At 35.5% G+C, this 12,409-nt stretch overlaps 1 protein-coding gene across 1 annotated transcript in view; it reads left to right on the plus strand.

The window, feature by feature from the left end:
• The window catches only part of LOC125819829 (protein ANTHESIS POMOTING FACTOR 1), a 259,792-nt gene extending 248,670 nt beyond the window's left edge, over positions 1-11,122 (plus strand). Inside the window, 10 exon segments of the mRNA XM_049499256.1 lie at positions 229-329; positions 2,735-2,844; positions 2,923-2,989; positions 3,432-3,531; positions 8,807-8,923; positions 8,995-9,037; positions 9,040-9,131; positions 9,487-9,571; positions 10,521-10,564; positions 10,874-11,122. Of these exon segments, the coding sequence (XP_049355213.1) occupies positions 229-329; positions 2,735-2,844; positions 2,923-2,989; positions 3,432-3,531; positions 8,807-8,923; positions 8,995-9,037; positions 9,040-9,131; positions 9,487-9,571; positions 10,521-10,564; positions 10,874-11,044 (930 nt within the window). The 3' untranslated portion in view covers positions 11,045-11,122.
• The last annotated feature ends 1,287 nt before the right edge of the window (positions 11,123-12,409 follow it).

Here is a 12,409-nt window from a genome sequence, read left to right on the forward strand (position 1 = left end):
GCCCTTTTATGCAACATCATTTCTTTTAATCTTTCTTGGCCTTTTCTTTTTTTTTTACCGTTATCTTGTAGCTTTACTAGAAATTCTGCATCCTGTGAGACGTTCTTATCGTTAATGTAATGCTTTATCAGGATACCTATATTTTTTATCGCTGTTTCAATCTATTAATTTTAGCTTTGGATCTACGGTAACCTTGCTTTTACCTGGGCATATCTCTTTTTTTTTTAGGGTGGGCAGATAAACTCACTTGATTTTCATCGGACAGAAGATTTGCTGATAACCGCTAGTGAGGATGACTCAATTCGACTTTTTGACATTGCCAATGGAAAGTAAGTTCTTGAAACAAGCTTGCAAGAAAAGCTCTTCGTGTAATTTTCCTATGTATTGTCCACTTACATTATTGTGGCAGGTCATGATTCATGCCAAATTAGTAGATTAAACATCATCCATCATCTATCAAAATATGATGTTTATAGTGTCATCTGAGATTGGAATTCGTTTTACAGAACAGGACTATAATAAGAAAAAGCATAGCAACAATCCTTGAATATGTTATTGTTCAGATCATAACCAGGGTGCAAACCTTCAGTATTGTCTTTTGTCTCCTTTATTTAACGACTTGTAAATCTCCATCAGATCATTACCCATTTTTGGGCTTATCAGGTTCTGTCAACATCATATTCTTCCAGCTTGCAAATTCTGTCACTGACTTCATGTTTTTAAGTACTACTCCCTCCGTTCAAATTTTTGTTACACACTTTTGGTTTTAGTCCATTCAAAAAGAATGAGACAATTCTAAATTTGGAAACAATTAACTTTCTACTTCCCATTTTTCCTTGAGAAGCTTTTATAACCTCACAAAAATACCATGGCTTGTTTAACGCCACAAGTTTCAACAATTTTATAGCCACACAATTTCTATGACATATTTCTGCCCACAAGTTTCAAAAATCTGAATCTCCAATTCGATCTCTGTCACGTAAATTGGCATGGAGTGAGTATAAATTAGTTGATTTTGTGCAGTTTAAAACTAATATTTTTGAAGTTAGTGTATTTTTCATATATAAAGAGTATATGCACAGATTATGTAATCATCTGGTATTATGAGTTTGTAGTTCCTATAGTTGTCTTTTTCTCTGTGATTATGTATTTTCAAAAAGCCTCATGTATTCTGAAAGCAATCCTTCAATCAATATAAGATGTTACTACGTGGGCTTAAAAATGTGAAGAACTTATAGTAGAAGAGCATTTTAAAAAGTTATAGGTTCACAGGAGGACTGCATTAGGCTGCAGCAGCCATTCCATAGAAAAACCTAAACGTTATAGAAAAAAAGTGGCTGAAGAAGTTTCAATCATTTTGGAACTGCGCCATTGGTTGATTAGTATGGCAAACTAAGAACATCACTTCCAAAGGTGGCCATTATATCAGAACAAGAGTGCAATGACTTTACCATGGTAGGCCTATATGCGACTATTTGGGAAGTTACAGAACTCCTGTCTACAGGGCTCTTAAGCATGAAAAGCAACTTTGACATGAATATTTAAGCTATGTTAAGAAGCTTGACTCTAAATATTTTTGGGCTGGAGCGATCTATTGGTGTCGTCTTGACTGCGACTGATCCATTTTAATTGTTGATTATGTACCAAGGAAATGTTCCCAGGCCTTTGGTCCAGTGGTAACAGCGCATCGTGTGATGTGTTGGTTAGGCACATTTCACAGGTTCGACCTTACCTTAGACAGAAGCTTAGTATTAAATGGAGAAGGTTCTAAGGGGCAAACCCATTATACACCGAGTTTCAAACCCGGTGCGATTGGATCTAGGGTATTTCTCAGTTCTAAAAATTAATGTACCACAAGGAGCAGTTAAATTACTGGTTCAAATTCATTTCCAGATTATCTTCATTGTCCATCATTAGAGGAAAGTCTGTCAATGATGGAATCATACTAGTTCCACATTTGACAAAAATACTATTAGGTTGGGGAGAATATAATTACCTTGTGCGTATTTTTCCATTTTGAAATCTTTTATACAACTTAGGGGTTGTTTTGTAGGATGGTTTAGAAAAAACAATGTATGCATTAGGCTTGTTTACTACTAATACTTTGTTCTGTACACTTTTTCAACCTACATTAGTTATACAGTCAATGCATTCATTGCTAATACTTGTTCTGTACACTTTTTCAACCTACATTAGTTAAACAGTCAATGCATTCATTGCTAATACTTTGTTCTGTACACTTTTTTAACCTACGTTAGTTATACAGTCGTATTCGGTATTATGCTAAGTATAACTAATACATGGGAAATCATGGTATTAGCAATGCAAAGAGTTTTAATGAATGTATTAGCATGGTTAAAGACACATTTGCCCCTCAAAGCCTTTTTCCACATCCTTTCCTCTGTTTATGAAGGGTATTTTTGTAAGCAGATAATTTTCTTTTAGAAATTATGCAATGCATATTGTTTTTGATACACCAAATCAGACATTGCATAATAAATAATCTTAGCATAACTATTGCAAGCATAAATACCAGCATTACTAATACACCGTATTCAACACTATTCTTATAAATCCTACCAAACGACCCCTTAGGCTTTAGACTGATTCAAGACATGATTCTGTTTGTTCCTTAAGCAAGTTTTAACTTTTGCATACTGCAACTAATGTCTCTATGAGCTATCTTAACTAGACCAGAATATGTAGTTCCTATCAAGTTCTTTTTGACCTTCAGGTTGCTGAAGACTACATATCATAAGAAGCATGGAGCTGATCGAATATGCTTTACCCACCACCCTCATTCTGTTATATGCTCTTCAATACACAACTTGGATGTGCATGGAGGTGATTCTCCTTAAACGAACTTCTGATTTTGAATTACATGAAAGGATAGTTTACATGTTGCTTTGTGTCTGCTGCCAGAGTCTTTGCGGTACCTATCCATGTACGATAATCGATGTCTTCGTTACTTTAAGGGACATAAAGAGAGGTTGGTGCATTTTTCTCAGTAATAATTAGAACAATCTGTGTTTTCTGTAGAAATATACAATGGCCTACCTGATTTTCTTACGAGTTCTTACTATGTAAAAACAGCTGAAATGGTTGTACACGTGCCTAGAATGCTTGATTTACTGATTTAATTTGCGCATTTGTTTTCAAATAATTTCTTTTGGATTTAAAAAGATGTTATGGAGGTTTATGTATGTTCTCTCCGAATAGAAATAATAGTTGTTATAAGGTAGAAGAGAAATGAATCCACGGTTAAGGACGAAATGTCCTACAAAACAAACATAACAGACATTTAATGGGTGACATTTTATGTATAGTAACAGTCATCCGTTGACATTATTCTTTTCCTTTTGTCCCTCTTCCTACCACTTAATTTTGACATAATGATTATCTTTGAATCTGTTACTCTGATTTGGATGCAGGGTTGTGTCACTGTGCATGTCTCCGGTTAATGACAGCTTTTTGTCTGGATCTCTTGACCATAGTGTGAGAATATGGGATCTTCGCGTAAATGCATGCCAGGTTGGTATCACATTTTTATGGAATGAACCTAGTCTTCAATTATCAAAGATTTATTGACTTGTCTTAGAGCCGGTTTGGCTTAACTTTAAAAAAAGTAGCTTTGTAAAGGTAGTTTTTAAAAAGTCAAACTTAAGTAACTTTTAAGTTAAAAAATGAAAAGTACGGGAGTACCTACTTTTAACTTTATAAAGAGTCATTTTAAACTTATTTTAAGTTGTTTTTAACTTTGCCAAATACTCTCAAAAGCGAAAAATAACTTGGAAGTAGGTTTAACCAATTTTTAAGTCAAACCAAACAGGCTCTTAGTAACTTAGTGGACTAATAAAGGGGGGGGGGGATGGGGGTGTAACGGTTGCTTGACCAACTTTCTTAAAATCTGACTAATCCATTGGGTACATGTTACCTCTCCCTTAAGAAGATGAGAAGATATCACCTAGTTTTTTTTTTTATCTCTGTTAGGATTTGAACTCTAGTCTCCCATCCCAACTACATTAGCTATTAAGTCAACACTCTATGAGGAAAGTCCAATTACACAATTAGTAACATAGAAAAAAGGTGTAATTCAACATATACCCTAAACCCTAATCCTATCCAATGAAACAAAACCAAGAAAAAGTGAAACTAATTAAATGAGCTTTTGGACAAGTTGAGGAAATTAGGACAATCTTTTGTAGAACCGGAAACCACTTACATTTATTAAGGTTGAGTTGTTCTCTCTGTGAACTAAACTTGGCATGTGTAATTGTGGTTCCCACTTATGGACTTTGCAATAGTGTTTTCAGAAGCAATAAATACAAAAATGACAAGGGTCCTAGAGCTTAAAGCAGGAAGCAAAGTGCACGCTTCACTTCAAGCGTAATTTTAAAAGAATATCAAAATGAATATAGAACAAATAAAAGGAAACTAGATAAACAAGAGCTCAAAAAAAATAATGTATCTATTAGCAAATCTTTCAATTTTCAAAAGAGCTGATACTTTAAGTAGTTTGGTGGTAAGAGGAGTCTTTGTTTAAATTTAAATTTAGTTAGATGATTTGGAGGCAAGAGGTGTATCAGTAGCCTACATTAGGGTGATAAAGGACATGTACAAAGGAGCTAAAACGCAAGTAAGAATGGTGGGAGGAAACTCGGAGCACTTTCTGTTATGGTCCCCCGTTATGGATCTAGTTATGGGACACTGCAAGATAAAATTTGAAGTTTTCTTCCTACGACCTATGATGCTGGTTGGTTAAGAGAGAACCTGCAATCTCTTGAGTTAAAGTACTCAAAAACTGAAACTACTTTTCTTCTTCCATTTCCTGAGACAAACAGATAGTTAAAATACAACACTTATAAGATAACTACCCCTAGAAACTACGACATGACTTCCTAACATTACTGGAATGAAAAACTGCATTGCTACAGGAAAATAACTACTACTAAAAAGAAATAACTACTGCTGTAACTATTGGATGACTAAGGAGTGATAACATTACTCTCCTCCTTCAAATCGTGTTTGTCCTCAAGCGCTAAGTGCGAAAAGTATTAGTATTTCTCTCCAATCAAGCAAACTCTTCCTCATCGTCTATAAAGTCAATCCAAAATAATTTCTTGCATTGATGACCTTGGGTGAATGGTTCATCACAATTGAAACAAAGTCCTTTAAGTCGCCTATCGTCCATTTCAGATTTGGTCAGTTTCTTCACAAATTAGGCTTGTTGTTGAGCTGAGAAATCTGCTGTCTTGGATTTGCAAGCATCTAAAAATTGCGAACAAACAGGTTGTTCCTTGCGTTCATAAAGCCTGGATAAACTCATCACCGTAGCCAAATCTAAAGGATTATGCAACTCAACCTCAATTGCTATTAAATTAGTAAGACCGCTGATATAAAGTTCAATCATTTGCGACTGAGTGAGTGTACCAGCCCGCGAATTAACTACTCAAAACTTTTCTTGGTAATCTGCCACAGACCCGATCTGGCATAACGTAGCCATTTCTCCCAATCTCTGACTTCTGATTGGTGGCCCAGAACGAAAGTTACATTGACGTTTGATTTCATCCCAAGATGGTTGAGACATATCTATCTCTCGTTGAAGAAACCAAAGTTGTGCATTCCCTTCTAAATGAAAAGAAGCAAGTCCAACCTTTTTTTCTTCTAGAGTTTGTTGGTGTTGAAAGAAGTGTTCACATCTGTTCAACAATCCCAAAGAGTCCTCTTGGCCATTAAATCGTGGGAAATCCAACTTTGTATGTCGAGGAATGATGTAACTTCCTCCTACTTTTGATCTTGACCCTCCTGCCACTTTAATTTTTCCCTTCCAACCACAATTCTAACTTGTATTTTCATTTGAATCAGAATCGACCTTAGAATTCTCTAAATCCTTTGCGAGTGCATCCAAGCGAACATTTATTGCTTCCTGGCAAAATTGGTTGCACGTTCTTCTTGGAACAAGTTCACCAATTGTGCTAGTTGATGTTGAATTTGGTCTCCTATAACTCCCGACTCTGATATGGTCCCTTGTTATGGATCTAGTTATGGGACGGTGCAAGATAAAATCTGAAGTTTTCTTCCTACGACCTATGGTGCTGGTTCGTTTAGAGAGCACCTGCAATCTCTTGAGTTAAAAGTACTGAAAAACTGAAATTACTTTACAAGCATTTCCTGAGACGAGCAAATAGTTTAAATACAACACTTATAAGATAACTACCCCTAGAAACTAGGACATGACTTCCTAACTACAGGAAAGTAACTACTACTAAAAAGAAATAACTACTGCTGTAACTATTGGATGTCTAAGGAGTGATAACACTTTCCTATGGAGATGGGGTTACACCAGGGGTCGACTCTTAAGCCTGTTTCTATTTTATATTTTCCTTGGTGATGGATGTATTGACGCGAGACATTCAAGATGAGGTGCCATATTGTTGATATTTGTGCATGACATAGTACTAATTGACGAGACACGCAATGGAGTGAATGCTAAGTTAGAGCTGTGGAGACAAACTTTGGAGGCTTAAGGGTTTAGGTTGAGCAGGACTAAGACAAAATATGTGGAGTGCAAATTCAATGACATGATGCATGAGGTAGGATGGAAGTGAGGCTTTACGCATAAAATATCCCCAAGAGACATAAATTCAAGTTTCTTGGGTCTATAATCTACAGGAGTGGAGACAACGATGATGATATCACACACCGCATTGGTGCGGCGCGGATGAAGTGGAGGCTTGCCTCTAGAGTCTTGTGTGATAAAAAGGTACCACTGAAATTCAAAGGTAAGTTTTATAGGGTGGTGGTAAGATCGACAATGTTGTATGAGGTTGAATGTTGGTCAGTCAAGAACACCCATGTCCATAAGATGCATGTTGCAGAGATGAGGATGTTGAAGTGGATGTGTGGTCATACTAGGAGTGATAAAATTAGAAATAAGGATATCCAAAATAAGGTGGGGGTGACTCCTGTGGTGGACAAGTTGAGGGAAACGAGACTGAAATGGTTTGAACATGTAAAAAAGAGATGGATGGATGCACCAGTGAGGAGGTGCGAGAGGTGGTTATAGAGGGCACGGGGAGAGACAAAGGAAGGCTAAAGAAGTAATGGGGAGAGGTGATAAGATAATATATGACACAATTTCAGGATACCGAGGACATGATCCTAGATAGGAAGGTGTGGAGGACTCGCATTAGGGTAGAATGGTAGTAGGTATTGTAGTGTTGTCTTGCTTAGGGTAGACTGGGGTCTACAATGGTACCTGTTGTATTTTTTTTAAATCAGTATCATTGTTGTTTATGGTGTTTCAATAATAACATGATTTAATTGTTGTTTTGGCTACTTTTGCACTATTCCTTGCTATTTCCTATATTCTCTCCATTGTCTCTTTTATATTCGGAAACAACCTCTCTACCTCCACGAGGTAGTTGTAAGGTCTGCGTACATTCTACCTCTCCAGACCTCACTTCTGGGTTTCACTAGGTATGTTGTTGTTGATAGATGAGTTTAGTTGAGATATTGTAGGCTTTTGAATTTTATTTTGCAGGTTTTGTGCAATTTCTTTTTTTTGTTTTCAAGTTGGTTATTTAAAGCTTTCCATGCTAAATAAAATTAAAGTGAGAAAAATTTCAATCATTCTTTCAACCTTTTTTGTTTCACTATCTTTTAAAAACCAACACTTATCTTGAAAGAGAAAAGAAGTAGCTACACGACGAGTCCTAATTGATGAAGTTGAAGATGAATATTTTGACAATCTTGATGAAGAATAAAAGTTCTAAACAATATTGTTTTGATTTTGCTAGTCTTATGGAGGATATTAAGCTACTTTCTAAATTGAAAGATTCGCTGATAGGTGCTCCCTCTGTTACAGTTTGTTTGTCCTGATTTGACTCGGCATAGAGTTTAAGAAAGTAAAGAAGACATGCATCTTGTGGATTTAGTCTAAAGGTGTGTGTAATGTATCAAAATGTCCTTTGAATCTGGTGGCCATGCCAGGTAGAATACTGAGTGTAAAGAGTTTCTAAATATAGAAAGTGGTGTTTTTTTGAAACAAACTAAAAAAGAATGTAAGACAAACAAATTGCAATAGAGGAGTACTATTTTTTCCTAGCTCTTGTTTATTTAGTTATATTATTACTTATTAGTGCACTGTTTACTTTGATATTCTTTTAAAACTGTGCTTCAATTTAATGAAGTGTGCGCTTCGCTTAAAGCCTTGTTGCTTTTTTTGCACTTCTCGCTTTTAAAAACACTGTTTTTAAAAGAAAAACAAGCTGGTGCATAGCTGCATTTTATTTGAATATTATTTTTAGATTACTCAGACTAGGTACTCATTGATCTGAAAGAACTGTATTTACAGAGTCAATTTGGCAAGTCACAAAATAGGTTCAATATCAGTTCTTATTCCTCTATACTCTTCAAGTGTGGGCTTATATGTTAATTAATGATCTCAGATGTTAATTCATCAGTGATTAGGGGCAAATTCCCAGGTTCACTAGGAACCTTTTTGACATTGTAGAATTGCAACTGTGGCAGAAATAGCCTCAGATTACAGCCATTTGCTTGTGCATGCATGACTGGGGTGAAGACACTATCTATGCCTTTAGTCCCACTTACTTTTGAGCAGGTTGGATGCTAATCAGCTGTTATGTTAGCATTTGTTAGCTCTCACAAATATTAGAAGTTCAGGTCCAGTGTGCTGTAGTGTTAAGTTAGTGTAAAGAACACCAGCAGTTGGTACTATAGCTTGTCAAACTTCTACCTTATGAAACACATGCTTGTGATATAAACTCACTCTTGCAGTTTTCAGGGGATTTTGCGTCTAAGAGGTAGGCCTGCAGTTGCTTATGACCAACAAGGCCTCGTCTTTGCAGTGGCAATGGAAGGGGGTGCCATCAAATTGTTTGATTCAAGACATTTTGACAAGGTTTGTGCCTCTAAAGTTCAGCTTCCTTTTGCATTACAAATAATGATTTTTTCTTATGTTGTGATATGTAGGGTCCCTTTGAAACCTTCCTAGTGGGTGGAGATACAGCTGAGGTTGTGACATAAAATTCAGCAATGATGGAAAATCAATGCTTTTAACAACTACTAGTAATAGCATCTATGTGCTTGACGCCTATGCAGGAGAGAAGGTTATTTTTCCATCAGAATTCTTCCCTTTCTGCTCTAGATTCTTATCTTGTTTCCTACTCCTTCCATCCCATTTTATGTGGCACCGTTTGACTTGGCACGGCATTTAAGAAAAAAAGGAAGAGTTTTGAAACTTGTGGTCTAAAACAATCCTTTGATATTTGTGTGGTTGTAAATCATTTCATCAAGGGTAAAAGAGAATTTTAAAGTTGAATTGTTTCTAATTATAGTAAGGTGACACTCTTTTTGGGAACACTAAAAAGGAAAGATGCCACATAAAATGGGACGGAGCGAGTGTTATTTTTCATGATGTTTTGCGGACCTATCCAACACTAAATGACTATTTTACTGGTGCAGCGGTGTGGGTTTAATCTGGATCCTTCCCCGACAGCAATGGAGGCAACCTTTACACCAGACGGCCAGTATGTTTTTCAGGTATTAGGTTAAATTTTTTGAGCTTATTATTAACCGAAGAATAATCTTCCTATATTATTGTTGGAGCTTAGATATTAGATATTAGCATGATCCCACTTTACTCCAGCCTTGGTGTGTATGTTTACATGTCATTTATGCTTGTGGACCGTAGCAGACTGCCAGATGCATTAGTTGGAGAGCATGCAAGCTGTCTGGGGACACAGACATCATTAAAAAAAGTCGAATATCCTATAGGAATGTCGAAGCAGTATTCTGTACTTCCAGAATGCCAGCCCTATCTTTGTGCCTTTTTGGTCCTTGTTTTTCTGGAATATTTCATAGCCTGACCTTGGGAGCCTTATTAGTTGCCAGTTATGCATAGGTTATCATTTGGACACACTACAAAAATGTTAACCATGTATGAAAGTGTTTTTCATTTTCTATCTTTACTGATTAATGATCATTTACTGAAATAAAAATAGATGAGTGAGAAAGTGAAAGAGTATACCTATAATCTTAGAGCTTGACTAGTACGATTCTTGTATTTAAGTTGTGAACCACCAGTAACCTTGTATAAGCACAATGATTTGGCCGGTCATCAGAATTTAACACTCTTTCGGGCCGGCCCTTTCAGGAAAAAGTTAAATGGAAAAAATAGGTTTTCTAGCAAGAAGCTAGAACATATTGCAGACATTGTTTAGACAAAGAGTATGAGGGAAAAGAATTTTTGGCACTAGGAATTATGGTGAAAATTATCTTTGGGCAATAGTGATCATGCATTGCCAGCCCTGTAATTCTTTTTGTCTTGCGCCTCCACTTTGATGAGAATTGTTCTGCTGTCAAGCTTGGTTCTTATTTTTCATCCTGTTCTTAATATGAAGTGCTCACTGTCAAATGCAAATTTGAGGCATTCTTCTCTATGATCTTATAGTTGATACTAGAACTAAAATGGTCTGTATTCATGCTTTAAGGTTCAGGAGATGGAAGCTTGCATGCGTGGCACATCGACACGCAAAAAAAGGTCTCCTCCTTTTGGTTACTCTCTCTCTATTGGGCCTTTTTTACAGCTATCATTTGGGTCTTGGGCTGGAAATTTGGACAATCATTGATCCATCTGTTTGAGAATCGTGCCTTTTTGTGTACCCTTATTACTCATTAGGAGAACTTATCTACACTCCGTGTTTACCCTAGACCTTTGAACACATGTCATGTTTATTTCATATGCTCTTTTATCAGATGTATATTATGGCTTTAATTTTCCATTACTCATCAGTACAGTTTGTGTATTCTTTGATCTTCCAAGGACTAAGAAAAATGACTGTTTTGATAGATTTGTAGCTGGGATAGCCACATAGGTGTGGCATCGTGCTTGAAATGGGCGCCAAGAAGAGTCATGTTTGTTGCTGCATCATCAGTTCTTACCTTTTGGATTCCTGATCATAGAGGTCCTGGTGAAGCCGCTGGAGTCCAAGTAGAAGAACAAGTTACTCTTACTCAATGACGTCTTTATAAGTTACATGTGGGTGTAAACACACCTGGGCACTCTTAGAAGTTATATGGCCATTGTTGATTTGATTCTTGTCAGCGCTTTTATTTCCAAAGGTTTGAAATTTTATATGTCCTTTGGCTTCTCAAACCCTATCTCTTCGATATGGATTTTCTCAATCATTTTGCCCACTGCGAGCGTCATTCTACCACGGTAAGCTTTCTCCCCTCCGATCCTGACTTTTAGCTATTGGGTGTAGACGAGTTATCGTTGAAGATCCATATTGACTTCAAACGTGACTTTGTAATTGCAGTTTTAAAAGTTGCAAGTCTGTTTAGGTGGTGTGTACAATGAGGCTTTGCTATATAATTAGGCAAACATGTCGAGGGTGACGGTGGAGTAATTAGACAGCTAAAAGGTTATTTTGTTAGAGGGAGCGATATGCAATGGAGGGAGTAATTACATAAGATTGATTTTGAGTGATGTGTATGTATTAGTATTAGGTAATGTAACTGCTCGTCGTGCGGTTATAAATAATTTCATTAAGCTTATGAAAATCTTTTCCAATAATGGACTATTATAAAAAAAAAAAAAAAAAAATTAAGAATATTTCAATATAAATTAAATGATTTGATAATATCACATATCTCAAGAATCGTAAGTCTATAAAGAATGACTTGAAGATATCTAGTCATTTTTATCTTTACATTATTTATCATAATATATGTTTGGTAATATAATCATGTTAATATTGATCGGTCTTTCAATGATACGTCACTTTTTTTATTTTTTTTTGTACATGAAAAATATAGAATTTAATAATGTGAAAATTTAAAAAATGTCATTTATTAGACTAATATTTTCAAGTTATAGCAGTAGAATAAAACTTTCAAGTTGTAACAATAAAAAATTTCAGATTATAACATTAAATTAAAAAACAAGATTTTTTAATTAATTGTAAAAATCTATTTTGAAAAAAATAAAAGGATAAAAAAGGAAAATAAATCGAATTTGAAGAAAAAAAAAAGAAAAAAAGGGAAATAGGTGTATTAATTAAATTTGAATTGATTGATGATAATTATTAATTAGCATAAATTTATGAGATTCAAAAAAAAGGAATATTTGTTTTCCTTGTTTAGCTTAAAGCAGTTAAAATTGTTCAAAACAAATTTCTTTTTTGTTTGAACGTTTCTTTCTCTTCTCAATATTTTCTCTAGTTAGTCGTCACTCTCATCTAATTCCTATTCGTTTTTATTCAATAATCTTCATTTTCTTGTAATGGACGGATTCTTATCAATATTAATAAAGCATGGTGGTAGATGAGATCCTTCCGGTTAGTGTTTTTTGCGATTGTTTTAATCTATATTGGTATACAAATCA

Source organism: Solanum verrucosum, unplaced genomic scaffold (assembly GCF_900185275.1).
Source record: "Solanum verrucosum unplaced genomic scaffold, falcon-dt-bn FXZP01000239.1, whole genome shotgun sequence".
Taxonomy (NCBI): Eukaryota; Viridiplantae; Streptophyta; class Magnoliopsida; order Solanales; family Solanaceae; genus Solanum; species Solanum verrucosum.